General features: G+C 48.6%; 1 protein-coding gene across 1 annotated transcript in view; it reads left to right on the forward strand.

The window, feature by feature from the left end:
- Positions 1 to 23,210, forward strand: part of GRID1 (glutamate ionotropic receptor delta type subunit 1) — a 650,606-nt gene that overhangs the window by 622,534 nt on the left and 4,862 nt on the right. The window contains exons 14-15 of the mRNA XM_040970332.1: positions 13,988 to 14,154; positions 16,764 to 17,004. Coding sequence (XP_040826266.1) covers positions 13,988 to 14,154; positions 16,764 to 17,004 — 408 coding nt within the window. The remainder of the gene's footprint in view (positions 1 to 13,987; positions 14,155 to 16,763; positions 17,005 to 23,210) is intronic.

Consider the following 23,210-nt stretch of genomic DNA (forward strand, 5'->3'; position numbering starts at 1 on the left):
TGAATATTTGCTTTGTTATTTCGGAGACTAGAATGGAACAAAAATTTTCTTTTCAGTCCCTTTGTATGAAGGTCCGTGTGAGGCGTCATAATTTGTCAGAGCTCCATTAAGGTGGGTTTGGGGAAAAGTGCAGACGTTTCTTGGTTAGGATTCCCTGGTTGTGCAGTACTCAGAAGTGACTCATATACAACCCGTTTCCCCAAATAAGTGTTTCTGCAGTGTTTTGTTCTGTGAGATACTTGATCTGTAATCCCTCTGTTACTTTGCTTTCCAACTCATTTGGTAGTACTGAGCTGAGCTCACATGTAAAGTGAGCACTTCTGCACTTCTGTCCTAATAGTGACTTAGAAGCATTTGAACCACCCCTAGGAGCAGACATAGGCTCATCTGACGATGGTCTCTTTTCAGATATGCGAGGGTTTTGCCTTTACCCCCAATCTTCCTTGCCTCGGCTGGAGCCTTGTACCAGGGTTAGCACCATCAGGAGGTTGATTGAATTCTGCTACTGCTAACCATTAGAGAGGCCTGGCATGGATCTGGCAGGGGTGGGATGAGGGTGGAATGGGGATTGGGTTAAAGTTTGTCCCAGGTGTCAGCGCACCTGCTCCTTAACAAAGAAACTAAAGTTCCACAAAGGGCAGCGGCCTGCCTGATGGCCTTGGGAACCCAAGATTTGAACTCGGGACTTTCTCCTGCCCAGGTGTCCTGCTGTCATCTAGGGGTGTTTGCACACGTGGAGGAGAGGGGCCATCGGCATGCAGCCTGGACCCTCTCCTACTTGAGTGACGCCCTCTTTAACTACCCCTAGTGGACTGCCGGGCTCACTGTGCGAAGCCCTGCTGTGTTCCTTCTCCGTCAGGCTGGTCCCTGCTTATTCCTAGGGCTCAGCAGAAGCATGCTCTCACCCCGAGTCTTCTCACCCCACTCTACCTCTCAGAGCATGGCCCCACTTTGTGCTCAACCCCTCTTCAGTGTTCTACTCCATCACAGCCCTGTGCACTCGAGGGGCTTTCACTGGGTCGAGTCTGCCCCTTGTTCCTTTGTCTGGGCACAGGGACAAAGCCCAGGGCCCTTCAAAGCCTCTTATCTCTGCAAAAAATCAAGCACGGTGTCCACAAGTGTGGTGGAAACACAGTCGCATGCATCTTTCTTAACCACAGTGAGCAGGATGGCTGCATCACTCCGTGGTAGCAGCAAGCAGCAGTACACAGGGGTCAAGGGCATTGCTGGACCCTCCCCGGGCCCCTGGAGCTGGTGCCTCATAGCTGACAGAGCTGGCCCCTTCCTATCAGCCTAGAACTTCATTCAGTGTGATGATGGCTGGTTTGGGAAAATGCAGTCCCAGGATCATGGCACACCCCCTCTGCGACTCCCTTATTAAATTACCATGCTTTGAGCTTTGAGCCTTGCCAAGCAAGTCTTGTTATGAATTCTTCAATTACTTTCTTTGGCGATTTTTGTAATTCAGTAGGGTAAGCGCTGGAATCAAAACAATATCCAATGCCACCATGCTAACTTTGATTAATTTCAAACTCCTCATTAGAGAGATGGGGAGGATGTGGGCTCCCTTGAAATCTGATTTTATTTCTCAGATTTCCTCTGCCCTGCAATTTTCTTTGTACTCAGGTCTGATGCATTCCACTTCAGAACTCTTGGAAATGAGGGTTGATTCCATCCTATTTGTTCCACTGAATAGTACGGCTTTGGGTATTACAACTTAAGTTTTTGCATTTTGAACGGGATTGTGTGTGGTTACATTAAAAGCAAAAAGCGATTGTTGGTAAAAGCCATTTTGATTGGTTGTATCAGCCACATTTTTGCGTAGCTTATTTTTATTTCCATTTTGTTGGTATAATATTGTTTGTCCAGAAACAAGAAAGAGAATAATAGGAATAGCATTTACGAATAAATTTCTATGGCTGCTACAGTGCTCATGCAAAAGCGTTAAACAACGTGTCCCCTGAATGTCTCTTTTCATCATCTTATGCTTTATCTCTATTACTTCATCATTATTGTCATCATCACCATTATGTCACTATCATTAGCCTGTCATCATTACCACCTTAGATGTGTTGGGGTGCAGGGGAGTGATTTCCGCTTGGCTGGGTAGTGTCAAGAGAGAGATGATAATTCTCTTTACTCTCTGGCATGTGGACCATCACATTTGCTCTGTGGCCTATATTTTAAATGCTTTTAATATTTTATTTATTTGTCAGGAGAGAGAAGAGAAAAAGGGAATTCCCATTTGCTGGTCCACTCCCAAGATGTAGGCAACAACCTCTGGGAAAGGGCAGGCCTCCCATGGGAGTGGCATGAGTCCAGTTGCTTGAGTCATTGCTGCTGAATGCCCAGCGTCTACATGAGCAAGAAGCTGGAATTAAGAACCAGTGTAGTAATAGTGTAGGGTGCAGGCAGCCTCACTGCAAGGCCCTATCATCTAAACTCAAAGTGTTTGTATATGTGTGTGGAGAGAGAGACTTGAGAGAGAGACACACACACAGAGACAGAGAGAAGGGTGGCAAATAAGGGATTGAAAGAGCAACAAAGGAAAGTGCTCTGAAGGACATGCCCAATATGGGTCCCAGGCAGGTGGCACGGTAGCTGTCCTGCACAGGATGTTCTTGGCAGTACAACTGGAGGTCTGATATATGGAGAGGCACTGTGAATGAAGATTTGGACCTGTTTCTGCAGCCCAGGTACCAGCCCTTGGTTCATCGACTGCTGATGAGGGGAATGCCCATCTCTAGAGGAGTCTCTGAGGAGGGTGGCGGGCAGGGCTGGAGAGTCACCCAGGACATAGCCAGCCACTTACCGTGATCAAGGCCTCAGGTCTCCCAGATTCTAATACCAACCCATTTAGCTTTTCTTTATATCATTTGATACCTACTTAACCATCCCCATGCTAGACATGATGTTAAGGGAGTGCCAAGGACGTGCGTACCTGAGGAGCCTACATGCTTCCCTGTATATGCATGTGTGCACTTATATGTGGGACACTAGGGGTTATCTGCACTGTCCCTTGCTCCAGAAGACATTTGCTGACATGGATGTTTGGCCTCTACGTTCCTTGGGCCCACGTGTTCTTTTTGTCATTTCACTTCTCTGCAAAGGTGATGCTCCTATGTCTGTCCCTTTTGTAAATGTGTTTTTGTATCCAAGAAAACCAATTCACTCTTTCTTCTGAATTTTTCTCAAGCAATAGCTCTGATTAGATTGATGTTTTGCATGGTCCTTGGATAATTTAAAATGTTGACAAACCAGTGAAAATCAATGGGTACCTTTGCCCTCCCAAGAAGCTTCTTTGCTGATGATGAACAAGTTCACATTTTGAACAAGGAGCAGTGGATTCTTCCAAGTGAGGACTTTTCTTCTCGTTGTTGTTGCCAAAGCAGCCCCCTGTCCCTTGGATATTGGAGAGACTTTATCTCTCTAGGAGGTATCATGACTCACTCAATAAGATTCTTTTCCCAGAGTAACAGATACCTCTGAGGGTCAGGTATTGGAAGCTAGATGCTATAGAGAAATCCTGGACAGAATCTAGTGGCAGAAGTGACCGGAGAAGCAAGAGACATGGCCAGTTGCTGATGGGAGCTCCATGTAACTCTCTGTGGAAACTAACGCTGAGCTTTTGATCGGCTGATTGGAAGGCTGTTGGCAGTGAGAGACATCCGGGGAGAGATTTCGGCTCTGTCAACAGCTGGTTTTGTGGCTCTGGGCATGATGCTTTCTAAGCTTCAACTCCCTTGGGTGGATAATAGATGGATTTGCATGGTGAAAGTTTGTCCTGAACCTTTCAAGATGAGACTGAATGTGAAAGCATCAAGTAGAGGAGTTTCCAGGAACAAAATGCTGAGCTGGACTTTGCTTTAAAGTGTCTCTTCCATAGTCCCGGGCTCTGTGCTTGGGAATTTTCTTGCCTCTACTGAGGGCACCTAGCCAAGACCCTGGAGCCTTAACAGTGCTGTCTTTCTTTCTGAATTGTCAAAATTGAGTACACAGAGACGTTTATGCCATTGGATCTCATTGAGCATCAGGATCACTCAGAGAGGTTATAAAGATGTAGAGTATTGGACACCACTCCCAGAGTCTCCTTGCTGTGCATTTGGTATGAGATCTGAAGTTGTGCATTTCTTATAAATTATTAAGTGAGACTGATAGCCACAGCCTAGAGACACTTTTTGAGAATCATTATTCTACACACTTGGCTTTGAGGATGTCAAGCTAGAGAAGGCCTTATGGCCCAGCTCTGTTCCTCCCCCTTTTGTCTGTGGGGATTAAGTAGATCATGAGTTGGTAAATGGGCCAAGACTGTGACCCAGTCTAAGTGCTTATAATTGCCAGGCTGATTGAAGGTGAATCTCAAGTGCTGTTTATCCCAAGGTAATTGCATGTTGACCAGGATCCAAAAAACATTTGAACTCCAAGATGATGTTGGTGATGATGATCATGATCATGAGGAGGCACTGAGCCCCTTTCATGCCTCAGGACTTTGCCACACATGTCTCCTGTGACAGGTGTGTGAGGCGGGGTGTGCTACTCCTGTCCCTCCAGGTGGGGTCACTCAGCTCACAGGACTTAGGTGACTGGCCAAGGATGTCTGCAGGAAACCTAGTCAGTCTGAATCTAAACCCTTGCTCTCACCAATGCAGTGTGCTGTGTTCTCTGCAAACTGAATTGCAAGATTCTGTAAAAACTAAGGGAGAAAACCAAGAGAAACAGCTCAGGTGGCTTTTCTTGAGAGACAAGATTACCTTCATTCCCCCAACCCCTGGCAGTGTGCCTCATTATTGACAAGGCTCTTATAGGAAGCAGAAATACCAGGAAGGGCCTGGCACGGGGATGCTTTTCTTACTGCTGTTGGCTTGAGCCATTTTCTTCCTCTCAGTTCCCTTGCCCGGGCAATGAGCAATGGAAGGTCTCACTGTGGCCACCATGACCCACCTGCAGGTGGTCTCACACCTCTGCTCCAAGTCCACACCCCCCACCACACACACAAAAGATGCCACTTGCCCACATGGCCTTGCTTATCATCAGCTTGTCCAACCCCATCCCGTTCACTCAGGTTGGAAGCCAGGAGCTCAATTGAATTTGTAGCAGTGCACACTTTAGTAATGCGGCTTTGCCGATAATTGTGGCAGACTGATGGAGTCAGCTGCCAACTGGCTCACATTTGCTGTGCTTGTTCTGTTTTGCGTCCTTTTTAGTGGTCCAGGGCCTGACCCCAGGTAAAAGATTGTTGTCGTTGGGTCTTTGAGAAGTAGGCTTCCTTTTGCCTCCTGGGCTGGCCTCTGTGCACATCTCTGAGCATCCCACTATTGGTCTCCCTTACCTTTCCATGTCATTTTGGGTAACCTTTTCCTGTCCCGCAAGACCAGCTGATGTCCTTAGAGCTTCTCCAGGTCCCTGAGTGCGCTTCCTTGTTGCCTCCCTGGGCACTCTGGTGCTCACAATCACACACATGCACACACACAAATCTATATGTACTTACACGGTTTTGTCTCATGCATGGCTGCATACATATACACACATACAATTCATATGTACACATGCTGGTATATCTAAACACACTTAAAAAATCTTCACACACATTTGTACATGCTCTCATACACACACACACCTACACACACATTTATGCATGTGGTGTCTGACTGTACATCTGTGCACTCACACACCCTCATCATGCATTACAGATTCATGAGCTTATGCCCATACCCACACATCCCCCTCCCCGATCCATGTGTGTACATGTACATAAATCTCATATATGTACATATTCACATATACACACATTCACTATGCATACATGTGTACAGACACAGATCTATGGACACATAAACACACTCACCCAAGGGCACACCGAGACACTATGCACGCACACCTCCACGTGTGCTCCACACACTCACCTGAGTGTGCTGCTGACTTGGTAAAAGTGGAGGGATGGCTGGCAGGTGGAGAGTTGGGGGAATGGGAAGATGTTTCCATCACATGTCAGGAGACAGACTGATTTCCTAACCCTGCTAGGGACTGAGAGAAGGAGAAGACAGAGCTTCTATGAAATCTTCCCCTAGTGTCAGGCAGTGTTTTGCCTGGGAATTTCATGCTGGCATTGTCCTCTTGGGAGCAGCACTTAGCCCCAACGACAGCAGGTTTCCCAGGGAAGCACGGTAGCCTGCACCCTCTAGCACTTGCTCTTTCCGCAACACTGGGTGCCAGCAATGAGGCTGAATCTCTGGAATTACCCTCTCTGACCTCTGTAATCACAGAAGAAACACAGGCTGAGCTGCAGGGGGCAAAGGTGGCAGCCCGGTCTCAGTGAACATGGAAGGCAGCCACAGAAGCAGCATCCCATAGCCGCGCCCGTGCTTGGCCCTGGGTGCTTGATTTTGATTCTTCAAAAACAGAGAGATTTTACCCTGTAATTTAAAAAAAAAAATAACATTACAATGTGAAGACTTGATTGTGAAAGGCTCTTTTGTACTAAACAGAACAATGCAGGTTACAATTTACTCGGTGCTTAACTGTATGCTGGGTCAGGCCGTTCACCTGTTGTGTTTTTTGGGAGTTTAATCTCCATCAGAACACTACGAGGGATGACCTATCTGATACCAGAGGATTTGCGACTCAGCTGTTAAACAAGTTGCCTGACCCTCCCTAGCCACAAGCAGAAGAGACGGGATTCAAATCCAGGCTGTGAGACACCCTCCTCTATCCCCACCCCTGAGCTCAGGCTGGCTCATGTCAAGGATGCTTCAGTTTCCAGAAGCATTCTCGTTAGCACTCAGTGCAGAGCACCATGTTACTGGCAATATAATGTTCCATCTCCCAGTGCTATCATCCATGTGACTCTGGATTATGGGCCACATAAATTGCTTCCAACTTCTCACTAGCTTTAAACAGTATCAGCCCAGAAAAAAAAAAAACAACTATGTGTAGTCATCTTTTCAGAAACTGAATAAATTCTTTAGGCTAACTCCTGAGAGGCAGATTTGCTGTATGCGCACATTTTAAAAACGTTTACTTCTCCCCTCCAAATTGCCATGCCAGAGATATTGTGCCAGCCCTCACGCCTACCAGCAGACTGCAAAATTGTTCTTTTCTCCGCAGATGGTCTAGATTTTTACTGTTGCATCTTATGATTTGGCACAGTGCATAATCCAGGTATCACTGCAGCCAGGGTTCAGGCTGTGTGCAGAGATGTTTTGCCATTGTATGAACACAACTGTGGAAAGTCAGGCTCAGGAAGCTCCAGAAAGTGGAATTCTGCAGTGATGTGCTGAGCACTCGAGACAGGGGGACACAGGGAGGGCTCACAAATGGGCTTCTGGTTTTCAGGAGGTCTCCCAACACTGGGAGATGGAGCAGATTCCATGTCCTGTCTTCTTGCAAATTTAAGCAGTCATGTGAGCCACCTCTTTAAAAGTGGGGGGAAAACAAACATTGCCCTGAACCTGTGATTTGTCCTCTGCACACCTTCTGGACTAGGATGCAAGGACAAGGGGTCATGGGACATTTTTCCCTTCTCCATTCATGAATCTGGCAAGGCAGAGGGGAAGAGTACAGACTCCTTTGGAACTGAAACTCAGGTTGACCTGGCTCTATGGCTGCTGCTTGTCTTGTCTTACTGGAGACAAATAATTTTTATTTTTTCTTCATGTGTAAAAGGGGTGCATGTTCTACTCTTAAGATTCATCCCATTGTGGAAAGCAACATCGTGTTGGAAGGCAGTGGCACACCGCAAGTGTCTGCACCTGGCACTGCACATGCGTTCCTGCCTCCAGCACTCACTCCTTTCTGCTGGCATGTGTGACTGATGTTTACAGTCTCAGCATCCTGCTTTGGAGAAGCACGGTGACTGCTTGCCCCTTCCCAAAGCAGTTAGGACAGAGACAAGAAACAAAATGAGGTTCTTGCCTTGAAGACTAACGGCTCTGAAAGTTTGTGCTCCGGGATAAAGTTTGAGTTGAGTTTGAAAGTTTGAGTTCCAGGGAAAATGGGAGCAGTAGAGCAAGGAAAGGCCAGACAGTCCCGTCATATTACCAGTGTGGTGTGACGGAGGGCAGGTGAGTCATCCACAGCCCTAGCTCACTTGTGGCATTGTCATGGTTGCCTATCAATCCCCAGCATAACAAAGTGACCATGGTCCTTGGCATGTGTTAGGAAGGATATTCCAAGTGCTGAAGGCAGCCATGCTTGTGGTCTCAGTTACTCACTTATTGTCAGCACATCCATGTACATGCGAACCGGAGGGGACGTGGGCTTCAGGGATGGATTTGGATTCTGCTTGCTGTGGCACTTGCTCTCAGATAAGCCAGAGGGGCTTCCTGTAACTACTGTCGTCCTGGCACGATGGAGGTGAATGCCCAGCTATCCTTTACTTTCTAATTGAAGAATGCTCTGCTTCCTTTCCCTAACGCCTTCATATCTCTGTATTTTTACATCTGAACTGAGGAAGCTCTCTTTTTTTCTTATAAGGAAAAGAAGAGTGAATGAAGCAGGCCAAGGGTGTCAGGGGGACTTTCCAGGAGCATGGATGCTGCAGGAACGTCAGTGACCTCAGAAAACATAGGAGCTTGTGTGGCCCATGTGCCTGTGGATAGGCCAAAGCAGTCTGGAGGGGCCCTAGGGGTACACAGAGGGGTACTGATCAGACCTGGTGCCTCTGCAGCATGTCATGGCACAAACAATGGAAGGGGGTTAAAGAAAAACATTTTCATCATCTTGCCCTAAGAAGTAGTGGTGCAGTAGATGAAGACACCACTTGTGACTCTGGCATCCCATATCAGAGCACTGCAAGTCCTGGATGCTCTATTGTGGATTCAGCTTCCTGCTAATGCACCCAGCAGGCAGTGGAGGATGACCCAACTACTAGGGTCCCTGTTACCCTTGTGGAAAGCAAGGGGGAATCCCAGCCTCCTGGCTGTGTGTGTATGTGTGTCCCTTCTCCCCACACCCCTCTGTATGGCTCTGCCTTCCCATTAAAATCAATCTTAGGAAAAAGCAAGCATCATTATCCCAGTCCGTGAGCTAATACTCCCATCATCTCTGGGCTTGTCTTGTTTCTCACATGTGCGATTCAGTAGTAACACAGCCCCAATGACTAAAAGTAGCGGGCATATCCATATCCTCCCTGTTGCTTTTGTCTGTTTCATTAAATAAATACTAATATATACACGTATAATCAAATACGAAAATATTTCAAAAAGTTTGTAGGAAGTGGAATTAATTTTTTTTGTTTTGCAAACTGTTGAAATTCAGTGTACAATTTTAATAATATGTTTCCTCATGAACTTTATAAGGACCCTGTGTGTGTATGTGTGTGCGTGCATGCTGTAGTGTTTTGTAATGTCTTCACAATGACTATCTGTTGAGCAAGGCATCAACATAAATGAATCATAATTGACTACTCTAATGCTGAATATTTAAACTGTTCCATGTTTACTTTTTAGTCAACTTCAGATTTAAAATATTTGTGAAAAAAATTTAGATGTATTTAGGTTACTTTTTGGGTCAAATTCTGATTTGCCAGGGTAAGCAATCTGAGCAGTTATTTTTTTAAATATATTTTTTTCTTTATTTGGAAGGCAGGATTAACAAAAAGAGAGGGAGAGACAAAAAGAGAGAAGTCTTCAATCTCAGATTCTGTCCCCCGAATGGCCTCAAAGGCCCAGGGCTGGACTGGGCAAAGGCCAGGAGCCAGGACCTTCTTCTGAGTCTCCCACATGAGTGCAGGGTCCCAAGAACTTGGGCCATCCACCACTGCTTTCCCAGGTGCATTAGCAGGGAACTGGATGGAAAATGGAGCAACCGAGATGCAAATCGGCGCCAACATGGCCCTTGGGCAATTTTTAATGTTCACGGTGCATGTTACTATACTGTTTCCCGAGTCATTGTATCATTTCTTAATGCCGTATACTGTGAAATATCCCACATATTTTTCCCATAACCTCACCAACACTAATTATTGTTTCAAAACATTTTCATTTGATGAATGTAACCAGATGATATTTCTAGGCTATATAAAGTTTTGTATCTACTTTCTGGAATAGTCTGCTAATCCCTTCTGTGGTACTTGGAGGAGTAGTTGATGCCATCCCAAGATGCTAGAGCTGGACCTGAAGGTCTCTCTGGGATTGCCAAAGGCTGGGGATCTGGCTGTGAATGTCCTTGTGAGCTCTGCAGGGAGCGAGGGACACGGAGGATGGGTCCGTCTCTGGCTTCTCTACCTCTCACTTTCCAACAGCCACCTGACAAGGCATCCAGGCATGGTGAGACAGTGACTGGAAATTCAGAACACATTTAGCATTAGAAATGGACCAGCCAGGGGCAGAGGTAATTGAACCCACTGAAGAGGTGCAATGTCATGTTTGTTTTTGTTTCGTGTTAATGGCACCCTTTTGATCTTGCAAGCATTATGAAAAAGGTGTCAACAATCTATTCGTGAACAACCTTTGCCTCTCCTGTGTGCTTGGCAGACACCCTCCTCCCTGCTGTCCCACAGTCACCTGTGAAGTAGAGAAAGAATAGTTCTGGGAGACACCGGAAGAAGACATTGATACAAATCGGAAGTGGCAACAACAGTGACTCTAAATACTTCATCGGCCACTGGGTTCAGGGACTCCAGGACTGGGCCCACCCTGCTCACTCTGCAAACATCACCTAGTGGCACCTGCTAGAGAGAAGACCAGCTTTCTGCCTCTGCTATGTTTTCCCAGAGCCCTGGAGACCTCCCCCGCTGCCCCTGCCATGAAAGGGGCAGTTTCCCTAAACAGGAAATGAGGGGTGTGTGTCTCAGCATAGGAGGTGTCTGTTAAGGACTTGAAGAAGCCCACAGCATGGAGGGTGAGGGAAGATACATGTTGTCCCAAGGAAACTAGAGAGTGAAGAAAGCAACTGAGCCCCAGAGGGAAGTGTGGGGAAAGGGGGTAGTGCTGAGGCTCAAGAAAAGAGGGAATGGCTTGCAGACAATTGGGCAAGGGAGAGAGGGGATGTTTTTGTCTGCAGGAGACAGACCCTGGACAAATGTAATGTTCCAGCCTATGGAACATCCAGGCCTGTGAATGAGATTAAAAAGGTGGATTCACAGTTACTAGGGACTGTATGAAAGACTGCTTCTGATCTCATGAGGAAGAAGTGCATCTTGTATATGCTGTCTATGGGGGAGTTGCTACACATCATTGTGCAAAGGTGCAGAAGGAGGGTCTAGTTATGATCAGGGCATGGAGCCCCCAAGAGAGGGGAGTGTTTGTTTTGACTTCTTCCTGCTTTGTTTGAAATGTCCCTGGCAACATGGTCAAGCCTTAAAAGCGTTCTATCGCATGCAAGTGCTATGTCACATACTTGAAAGTCTAGAGAGTTCTCCTGGGAATTGATGGGAGTTGGGGCTCCCACAGGAGGTGCTCTGGTAGTATGTTGAACCCTGTGGGGGAGTAGGAAGCCCTGGGCTGCTGAGGAGGGGAAGAAAGGATGGTGGGAATGGGAAAGGATTTCATAGGAAGAGTCAGAATGTAATCTGTCCTGCAGAAGGTTCAGTTTCTGATTTGGTCCCCAATACAACACATATCATACCTCCCTCTCTAACTTGTCCTACTCTGGGAATATCAGGCAAGCTATAAAATTCCAGCACATTCTCAAGTAGGCATAGCATGTATTATGGCAAAGTTAGAGCCTGGTTGTGGGTGGTGGAATTAAGTGACTGGGGCCATTCCTACTGTGTCCACCATACCAGGCTGTCCTCGGGGTCATCTTCCACTTGACCCAAGGCAGCATGTTTTTTTTTCCTCCTTGGAACATCACTTGAAAGGTAGAAATGCACCTGATCTTAATTCTTCCCTCAACGTGACATGCCCTTTTGAAATTGTACAAATAACCATGTCTGATTGTCATGTTGAATTGTGAGCATAGATGCGAAATGCTTCCGAGTCTGACTGGAGCCAAATATTAGGTCATAAGTCAACATTTTGCTGAGAAAACCAGTTACTAAGAGGTTGGAAATTTATATCTTCTCATGAGAAAATCTGTTTTCTGGCATGAAAAAAAAAATTTTCAAAGGCTGTTATCTTCCAATACAGGAAGGAGAGAGATGTGTGTAATTTTGCAACCTGGGTCAAAGTCCTTGAGGACTTGTGGAATTGGATTGGTGGAGGAATGAGGCTTGGTGTCATATCTGCCTGGGTCCCTAGGTACCAGTCAATGAGTGGCAAGGGTGTGTGTCGTTTCGTACAAGGTGACCGATCAGAATAGGGTGAATGGCCAGAAGCAGCCCGTTCCGGTAGTGGGAGGTCATGCCTTGTCCATAAATCCTTCTACTGATGAATTTTCTGGGGACAAAAAGGTGAGCCATCTTGCACCTTGCATGGAAACACAGAAAGTCTTGGTTACCCTTTCAGAAGCTCTTTGGAAAGTCTCAATAGACGTGAAGAATCAACTGCACAGAGGTGGGAGGCAGGGAACTCTGCTCTCCATGAGGCCGAGAAGCCTTCAGTTGCCCACTCGGCCTGCTTATTGTCTGTAGTGCTGCAGCCCCTTACCAAGCCCGTCCTGTGACTCCCGGCTGCCGGTGGGCCATGCGAGGAGGGAGGGAAAGGGTTAAGGCACCTGCCTGCATACTCACAGCATTCTACTGCAGTAAGCACATCATCCCCTGGTTCCAGACTGCCAGTTGACAATGCCTGCTTTGCATCGTCTTCTAAAAAGAAAAGCAGTTTGCATTCCTTCTGAGTGCCCAGATACTGGGAAAAGTCAAGACTGTGGCTCAGGCTAGAACTGAACATCTGCCATAGAAGGATGTGGCATATGAGACTTTGGCTACGTCCACAGGCAGAGTCTTGATGGAATGACCTGCTGCCAGAGCACCATGAGGAAATACAAACACAGGAAAGCAGCTCTGGTGTGCTTGTGTGCCCTACATAGATGATTATGAATGTGTGTGCATAATATGTGCACGCTATGTTACTTATGCATAGGCACAGGAGCAGGTATGTATCATGTGCACATATTACACTTGGATACGTGTTGCATTGTGCATTCATGGACACACAGGATCTTTCCATGTATAGAAAATTCTAGACTTGTGCTTGTGAGTAAGTCCGCTCACAGGCACCGAACTCAGAGCTACCCACATTCACCTTAGGCAGGACTTTTAAGTCACATTGTGACCAGAAATATAAAGTGGGTACAGCTTATCCCAGTCTTCCCTTTCCCTCCCAGGGGGACCATGTTTTCTGGAAAGCATCACGTTTTTCAGTCCCACGCCATGGTGCTCCCCACGAACCTCTGATCTGAAAATCTCAGTCCTCTGGAGTTAGACTCTGCCTTCTGCAGGGCCGAGCCCACCTCCTGCTCCCATCTCCTCCTCCCGCCTATGCCCATCCCGCCCCATCTCCATAAAATGTGCCAGTACTGGGGCTGACACAGTGACATAACAGGATAATCCTCCACCTGCAAATACCAGCATTCCATATGGGAACTGGTTCGATGTCCCAACTGCTCCACTTCCAAGTCCAGCTCCTTGCTTATGGCTTTGGAAAGTAGAGTAGGATGGGCCAAGTCATTGGGACCCTCCACCCATGTGGGAGACCCAGAAAAGGCTCCTGGCTCCTGGCTTCAAATCAACTCAGCTCCAATCATCGCAGCCATTTGGGGCATGAACCAACAGATGGAAGACATTCTCTCTGCTCTCCTTTTCTCTGTAAATCTACCTTTCCAATAAGAATTCATAATTCTTATAAATAAAAATCAAGAAACATGCTGCAAATGAAGCCTGCACATGCTTTGAATCCAACCAAAAAGAGCAGCATCATCCAATGGTGCCATTTGTAAGCCACAAAATTAAATGCAATGGGGGTTGGGTTTTTGCACCATCTGGCGGGCACGGGGACCCTCCAGGATGCATGAGTCCCTCAAAGCATCACCTACCTTGAATTGTCACTGTTCATAGTTAACACAGCTAGCCAGGCCTACTTGATTCATTGTGATTTTGGTCTTTCAGGCAAAGAAGGGCAACTATGCCTTCCTATGGGATGTGGCCGTGGTGGAGTATGCGGCCCTGACGGACGACGACTGCTCCGTGACCGTCATAGGCAACAGCATCAGCAGTAAGGGCTATGGGATTGCCCTGCAGCATGGCAGCCCCTACAGGGACCTCTTCTCCCAGAGGTAAGGACCTTCAGGGTCGGGGCGTGGGCAGCTCCTGCCACTCTCTGGGCCCCCAGTGGCTGGGACAAGAGCAGGGAGCATCATCTGGTCGTGGGAGATGAGAGTCCACCCATACTCGCTTCTTCATCAAATCTCCCTACGCCCCAGCTCTGCACCAAGGACCTGCTGCCCTGTCTGGATCTCATGACACAATGAGAAAACACAGTCTCAGTCGAACCTTCTCAAGAAAGTACATCATCTAGAGGGGATACTGATGTGAATGGGGAATGCTGGATAAGGAGGCCGGACAACATGGTTCCCTCTGACAAGTGCCCTGGACCCTAAGGGACATTATTATCAGTGTCTCCTAGCTGTTTGAGTCTAAATTAGCTTTTGCTATTCAATTAATACCTCGATGTGTTTGTCATTGCAGCATACATCTGTTGATGGCTGGGTTCTGCTGCTCATGGGAAAACATGGGTAGTTACCAAAGTATCTGCTCAGACAGCAGGATCAGAGGTCTGGTTTGCAAAGATGAGGACATTGTGCTTGAGCTAGGGCAGGGCCCCTGCCCAGTGATACACAGCTGAAGCCTCTAAAGCCTGCACTTTTCACTGCGCCAGGCTATTCCCCATGCTACAGGCCTATGACAAGTCCAGAGAGACACTCAGGGCTGCTGTTCCCTGTCACTACCAGATGTAAGTGCAAACGCAGGGACTAAGCACAGCCTCGGGGTGGTCTGAGCCAGCCTGCAGCACAGGGTACAGACTGTTCATCCCTGCAGCTGACAGTGAGCTCCTGCCAGTCATGGTGAGGCCCTGCACCTGCTCCCACCCCCGCCGCTGCCCCTGCCCAGGCCCCCGCCCCTGCCCCCACCCCTGCTCCTGCCCCGCCCCTGCTATAGATATTGATGCAAATGCTGTTAGCTGAATGCCCCATCACGGATCTAGACTTCTGAATGGTGAAATGTGAGTCACTTGGAATCTGGGGCTACCTCCTACCCAGGTTCACTATTCAGTCCCCTGAATTACAGAATGAATTCAAGAAACACTATTGTATAAGTAAATAGCCGGGCCTGGCGAATGCCTCAATGGATAAATCCTCACCTTGAGAACACCAGAATTCCATATGTACGCTGGTTCATGTTCGAACTGCCCCACTTCCCATCCCACTCCCTGCTTGTGGCCTGGGAAGCCAGTTTAGGATGGCCCAAAGCCTTGGGACCCTGCACCTGTGTGGGAGACCTGGAAGAAGCTCCTGGCTCCTGGTTTCAAACTGGCTCTGCTCTGGCCACTGCAGCTATTTGCGAGTGAACCAGCAGATGGAAGATCCCTCCTGTCGCTCCTTCTCTCCTTTCCAGTAAAACTAAATACATCTGTAACATCAACAACAAAAAAGTAAATAGGCACTAGGAGTCCAGGAGCAATGGACCTTCCCCATCTCCTCTCCCTGGCCCCCACCCCCATCTCCATCCATTGCAAGAAGAGCTTATGCTCTGGATGCTGCCCACTCCACTGCCTTTTTCTCCTCAACCTCTTGGGTCACGTCTCAGCTTCTGGACTTGAGCATGATGGGACAGACACACATAACTCTCCCTTGGGGGCAGTTCGTCCTCTGGTGCATCCAATGTCAATCCTGCCAGCATGAATGTTGTTAGCTTCAGGCAGGCTGTTTCAGCTCTCTGTGCCTTGGTTTCCTCCTCCATAATAAATAGAAAAAATAGCAATCCCTCAAGGGTTTAACATGAAGACTCAACTCAGCTAACTGCAGATATACCACGGCCCACATTCCATTGCATTTTCCCCAGCTTCTGCCTGTGCACCATCGCTCTAGTTGTTGAAGGCTGATGTCTACACCTCTGTATCACCACCCTGAGCTTTATACCTGGCACCAGGCAGAAGCCACTCAGGACAGACATATGGCTGGGTGAAGGATCTGAGGACTCCTACTGGGACAGGCTTGACATCTGTGTCATCAGGAACATTCTAAATACATAGTCCGTGTTTGCCTCCTTTTGTATTTCTTTTTTTCCTTTTTTGAGAGGCCGAGAGAAATAGGAAAAAGAAAGAGAACTTTGATTCGCTTACTCAACCCCCTCCCCTGCTCCGCTTCCGTGCATCAACTGGGAATCAGCTCCAGGTCTCCCACATGGATGTCAGGGATCCAGCTACTAAAGTCCTTTTCTTCCCAGAGTGCATATTAGCAGGAAGCTGGAGCTGGGAGCAGAGCCAAGACCCAAACCCTGACACTCCGCTGTAGGAGATAGGGATCCCGGCCTGTGTCTTTATCACTGCTCCAAATTCCTTCCCCTATGCACCAGTTTCATCCTGGTTCGCTGTGAAAGATCATCTGTGTTTTGCTATTGGACTTGAGCTACATGCAGTGAGACAGAAGGGGAGTGAGGGAAGTGGACCTGTGCAGGAGAGCAGTGGCCAAATGCACTGCATGTTCTGAGAAGATCCTTGTGCCTCCAGGTGGTAGACAGGGTACATGTTGAGCAGTGAGCTGTTGTGACCACCCCACATGGTCCTTTGGTGGGATGAGGATAGGTGGGGGCAGGCCAGGGGTCCCATGGGCGAATCAAGGCTCTTGGGTTCGGGGCTGTGGCTCACCTGTGTCGTATCTTGCAGGATCCTGGAGCTCCAGGACACAGGGGACCTGGACGTCCTCAAGCAAAAGTGGTGGCCACACACTGGCCGCTGTGACCTCACCAGCCACACCAGCGCCCAGGCTGATGGCAAATCCCTCAAGCTGCACAGCTTTGCCGGTGTCTTCTGCATCCTGGCTATTGGCCTGCTCCTCGCCTGCCTCGTGGCCGCCCTGGAGTTGTGGTGGAACAGCAACCGGTGCCACCAGGAGACGCCCAAAGAGGTCTGTACTCCAGGCCATTCCCACCCCTTTCGTGCAACTGGAGGGTCACCACGGAGCTGGGGCCATGCAAGGGACTGCTGTGTCATATATGGGGGAGGGAGTTGCGTCTTTGTTTTGTCTTTAAAACAAGAGGGATAAACAACAACAACAAAAACAAAACAAAACAAAAAAAAAACCCCGTCCCGTGTTTATCCTTAGAGCAGGCACAGCCAGGGCAGCACCAGAGAGCTCTGCCCTGTCCTGCCCCGCCCATGCGCCTCCACCCTGACCTGGAGAGACCACCTGTAGGGTAAGACAGGAACCTGTGCCTGCCCTCCCCCGCAAGTCTCCCTTAAGGATATAAGAGGGGTCCCCACCCTTCCTATCATCCCTTTCCCCCTCGACCCTTCAGGGTTTCCAGCCTTGCCCAACACCCCACAAGGACACCCCCTGCTTAGAGGGTACATTGTAGCTCTGTCCAGATTCTGGGTTCTGGGCGTATTTTCTTCACAGGCATGTCTGCAGAAACCCAATTCTTGACCTTGACCTTCCTACTAGTGAAGCATGTTTTTTCTTTTTTTCTTTCTCAACCCCATTTTGTATTTTTTAATTTAAAAAAAAATTTTTTTTTAATCGAGCCCTCATCAGGGTCCCCCTGGAGATAGCTCCCACTAAGACAGGTGGCCAGTGTGGCCTAAACCAGCACCCAGGGCCTCCATAGCACAAGCCTTGCCCGTGCATCCACAGGCTTTTCCCCAGCTGCACATCCAGAGTCCCCTGGTGCCCACAGATCGCAGTTTCAGGGAGCACAAGCAGCTAGCAGCATGCAAACTGAACACACTTTTTTTTTCTTTTGCCTGCTTTGTTTTTGTTTTTTTATTTCCTGGAAGCTTAGGGACAGACTACAGTTTGTACAGTGGTTTCAAATACAACAGGATGGGGGAGGGAAGAAACAAGCCAGAGAAAGTGGGGGCGGCTCCCTGTTGGTCTGCACGGTCTGTGGGCTGCAGGGGAGCGGGCCGGAGAGGAAGAGAACACAGGCACCATTCATCCCTCTGAGGGAGTCCCTGAGGAACTGGGACAGGACAGTGGTGCTCTCACACACTGCTCCTCTGCATGCTGCCCTCACATCCAACAATAGGGGCGCTATCTTCCCACAGTAGGAGTTCACCTGCTTGTCTCAGCGCTTCTGAAGTGATGGGACATCCATCTCTTGCCTACTGTGTTCCTCTGTGACTGGGAATGGAAGGCCAGGGCTCGCCACTCCCTCTGTGGCTCTCCCAGCACCCCAGGACCACAAGAAACAAGAAAGGAAGGGATTGGGCTCAGCGTGGTAGCCTAGTGACTAAAGTCCTCATCTTGTAACTGCTGGGATCTCGTAAGGGCACTGGTTTGTATCCCAGCAGCCCCACTTCCCATCCAGCTCCCTGATTGTGGCCTAGGAAAGCAGTCGAAGATGGCTTAAAGCCTTAGGACCTTATACCTGCACAAGAGACCCAGAAGACGCTCCTGGCTTTGGATTGGCTTAGCTCTGGCCATTGTAGCCATTTGGGGAATGAATCAGTAGACAGATGATCTTCCTCTCTGTCTCTCCTCCTCTCTGTATATCTGACTTTCCAATAAAAGTAGAACAATTTTTAAAAAGGAAGGAAAGGATTTGAATAAAAGCCACAGGAAACAACAGCTAACCAACCCCATCCACAGTTTCTTTGGCTGTTGGAAAATTGTGGATGAAGATCGCCAGGAGGGCATGTGATGACTGTTTAGGATCTGTGTTTGTTTTTGAAAGGGTCTGGCACACATCTCACCTCTCCAGCCAATGTGTCATGTGGGCACTTCCATTCTGTGGCCAGGGCACTTGGTCAGATGCCACCACTCAGGTCGCTGTACACAGAAGCATCTGCAAATGGCAAGGCCACAAACCTACCCCCAGTTAGACCAGGGAAGGCAGAAGAAAGCTCTCCTCCCCTCCACATCTGGTACTCATTGTACCCACTACCCATGCGTGTTTGGGCTTTGTTTTTGTAGGCTGGCAGCCTGGTTCCCACTTGGGTCAGGGGAGCAGGAAGGGTACTGCAGGATGGTGAGCTTCTTGCTTACATGGAGAGTGGGAGCAAGGGTGGATACAAACTCAGGCCCAGCCCTGCAGGACATCTCCTGGGAGCAGGTGTAGGGAGAGGCTCTTCTATGGGTTGGAGGTTCCTTGTCTGCCTTCACAACCTCTACTGTAGTGACAGTACCATCCTGGATCATTCAGAATCAACTGTTGTTGGAGTGAGATGAGGAAAGAGAAAAGGAGAGGCGGACAAAGACAGAGAGAGGGAGAGAGAACGAGGCAACCGGAGAGTGAGAGGGAGAACGCTGGACAGTCATGCATAAGAAGGCTGAGGAAAAAGACAGACTGAAGAGAGGAGCCAGCTGTTAGAGCATCTGCTGACTGGCCAGTGGAGCATCCTGTCTTCCTGCCTAAACCCAGGGTCTCAGATGCAAGAGAATAAAATGTGCTGGTTCCTGCCTCAGTCACCAGCCTGCTTGGGGAGGAACAGAGCAACAGGACAAGAGATGCAGTGGCGACCTTTCTCCCCCGCCTTTTCAGGTGTTACTAAGAAGCGGTTTTGCTTGCTTTATGAGAGTAACCGATCTTCAGATGAAATTTTGCCTTCCTCCCTTCTTCCCTCCACTTCTTCCTTTAATAAGCACCCTATAGAGACCAAGCTCTTCTCTTGGGGGGGGGGGGCTCACCTTGTCACAGGCAGGTGGGCAAAGGACTCCCAGGTGTTCTCTGTCTTGTGGCTCAAGGCTGTGCTCAAGTGAACTGCAGGTGCCATGAAAGTGCTTGGGGGCATGGGGAGTACTTGATGGTAGCCATACTGGGTTATGAAGACTTTCTGAGGCTTAGGGTGGTCAGAACATAAGTTGGGGGAGGACAAGCAGAAATCCTCCAAGTGACAATGAGATTGGAAGTTGTGTTTGGGGCTGAGTGGTGAACAAAGAGAAGATGAAGAATGGAATTCTGGGAGAAGGAGACAGGAGGGAGTTGCCATGTCAGAGGACCTGGACTTCATGGCATCAGGAGGATGAGCAAGGAAAAGGGCTTTAGGAGTATGCCTTTAAAACCTTCAAAAAGTCAGGCTGGTGCTTCATCTGCTGCCTGGCTGCTCATGTTTTATGGAGTAGCATTTGCAATTAGGTATAAGTGTCTGGCTACTCTTGCAGCGCTTCATTTAGGGGCCTCATACTGTATTTCTTATGAGCCAGAGACCTGTCTTTGGGTGGAGCCCAAGTCGTGTTTAATGACTTACACTGGGATGTTTTCAGAGTTCAGACACCTGCTCAGGGAAGAGTCGTAGTCATGGGCACTCGACCCCTTAATATTCATGTGGATTTGAGCTTGTATTTTTCCCCCCCCCTAAAAATCGGACGATTATGTAGTTCCCAATGCAGGTGAGTGCACCATGGAGGCAGTAAAGAGCCACCCGCGAGATTTATGGGGGCTGTGGAGCCATTGCGCAGAGAATGAAATATTCATGAAATAAAGATGAGAACTGCACAAATGGGAGATGACACAAGGAGTGAGGGATGAATCATCCAGCACAACCTGGGAGCTTGCAATTCTTGCCGTTGCTTCTGCCCTCTTCTCCCCACCCAAAGCCAGGATGGCTAGGTGGCAGAGGGCAGGGAGAGTAGCAGCTGGACTCTCTCTCTGCCGGCCTTGGGTCAGCACCTATGTGCCTGTCCCACAGTGCTGCTATCCATTGAAACTCATATCCTAGGGACTTTTTTCTGCATTGGTTGCCTCTACATGTATGCCAACTCGGTGTCAGCTGAGTAGTCACCCTAGAAAGGTGTGTAGAGTGCCTTAGAGAGATGCCTGAGAAAGGGATGTGCTGGTTAGTGATACCATGTCCCCGTCATTCCCTCAAACCGCAACAAGACCCTAGTGATGGCCTCTGAGGGTTATGAGGGAGGCAGATCTCATCCCAGGCCATTTTCTCCATGCTTTCTTCCGCATCATTTGAGGAAGATATCCTTATCCCTAGAGGAATGGGCCTTGAAAGCAGTAGAGGCAGAGCTAGGCTGCATAGGATATGTCTAACTCTATACACCTGCTGTTTCCCAGAGGCAGGCCTCTTGAATGGTCAGGTTGGTAGACTTGGTATCAAGTGTTTGTAGGAGCAAAGGCCTTGGGAAGGATAAGGGTATGACTCAGCCCTGCCTTGGGCCTGGCTCCTCAGCGCTAGCTAGCCATCTGCATTCTCTAAACTCCAGTTCTTGTCTTCTGTGAATATCAAGCCAGCCTGACAGCCACGCTACTGAGATCAGATAGCTTTGCATGAGAGCAAAGGAGAGCGAGCTTCTGAGCTCCAGCCATTGACCTGGGGGTCTTCTGGTCATGGGCCACTGTGCAGAACCAGCTCACTTGCAGGGCCTGTCCTGACCACTGCCACCAGCTGCCTTCCTTGCTAACTGTGCACCCACATTGTCAGTCATTGTCTACCTCAAGTTCCCACTACTGCATTCCCTTCATTCTCTTTTCTCTCTCTCTAGCTCTCATTAAGGGGTAATGAATACAACTGAAGTATTGAGTAGCCTGTGCGTGCCCGGGACTAAGATGAATGGTTTTCCAAGATCAGCTCATTGGGTAGCAGGAGGCCCCAAATGTTTATTGAAGCAATGAACTCGGTCTGGGCTCCTAGAAAGAAAATGTTATTCAAGTTTAATTGTGGAATCACTGTAGCTGGATCAATGGCTCTCAGTTCTGGCATTGCCTCATGGGGGGTTTCATGCTGGAGCCTCATGGAAACACATTTACTTGGGTCCTATTTCTTTCCGGGCAGATTTACTTCCAAAAACGTGGTGCTTCTGACATCCCACCCAGGCTAAAAACTAGTAGATCTGAAAGCGTTTGGACTTGTTTGAGAAAGAGAGAAAGGTTTTTAGTCAAGGCTAAGAGTTTATTAGCAAGAGAGATTCTAACAGACCTTTCCCTTGTCGGAGATGACCCAGGGCTACTTGCATGTGCGGAGTGACAGCATGAAGGAAGTGGCTGTCTGGGGCATACAGCACTGGGGTTTTGCACATTTATCACATGGGGAAGGGGAGCAACTGGCAAGGCAGCAAGTGCCAGTGTCTGCATTCGGAGACAAGACTGTGGCTGTAGCATCAACAGGGTGTGTTCAGAAGGGGGAACACTGGCTTGGGAAAAGCAGTAATTCCAGGGGGGTGGTCAGCAAGACTCATCATGGAGTCACTTCTGCTCTGCTTAGGCCATCATCAGACTGTGCAGCCTAACAAAAGCCACTGGCACACACTGACCTCCCGAGGGAAGACAGAGGGCGCACGGTAGCCTGACATTGTGGAGGCAGTCCAAGGGCTTGGAGCGGGGTGGGTGTGAGGGCTGATGCTGTGCAGCTGTAACTGAGATGCCTCACCCCCCCCAGCTCCCATTTACCCCTCACCTGCTACCATTTCCTGTAACAGAGTCCTCCTGTCTTTGCTTGCTTCTGGGGAATCTGCAAACAAGCTGATTAAAGCTCTGTCCTAATGCTTTGAAAAAACTGCCCTTTATCTCCCAAAACTACTGCACTTAAGGTTCAGCCCCCTCCCTCTTATCCAACTGTAGGGCAAGAGACCCTAGCCAGCCCCTTTGGGTCAGGCAAATCTTTGGACAACACTTTTAACATGATCCCATTGGTGTGGCTTTTCTCCCAGCTGCTGGCTCTCATTTGCCACCTGGCCACTCTCAGTGTTAACAGGAGAAGTGTCACCAGTAACCTTCCTAGTCAGGTGACAAGTCCCTCTTCCCCAATTTTGTTCCTTTCCAACCTCAAGTAGGAGCTGCTGGACTCTGAACAAAGTCAGTTTTAACGAGTCCCTCATGTACCAGTCTGTTACATAGACGATAGTTTAGTTAATTACCGTTTTCCAACACACTGTATTATTTCCACATTGGTGAACAGCGGCTTCATTACAGAACTTTATCTCTCTGCAAGCCAGTGCCTGAGAGAGGGTCCCCAGTAATGCGGGCTGCTGCATCTGTCTTCACAGTTAATATGGGGCGAGAAATGCAGAGCTGAAAGTCAGCCAACTCCTGAGTAAATGCAGTCAGCGAATTTTATGTTGTATTAGGGGCTGTTTGACTAGACCAGCTACCTGTAGTCAATGAAGATGGCGAGAAGTCTGCGAGTCTTGTCTTCCCCACACCTGTCATCATCACCTGGCTGAAC

This window comes from Ochotona curzoniae, unplaced genomic scaffold (genome assembly GCF_017591425.1).
Source record: "Ochotona curzoniae isolate NIBS_2020 unplaced genomic scaffold, NIBS_Ocur_1.0 scaffold_4763, whole genome shotgun sequence".
Lineage (NCBI taxonomy): Eukaryota > Metazoa > Chordata > Mammalia > Lagomorpha > Ochotonidae > Ochotona > Ochotona curzoniae.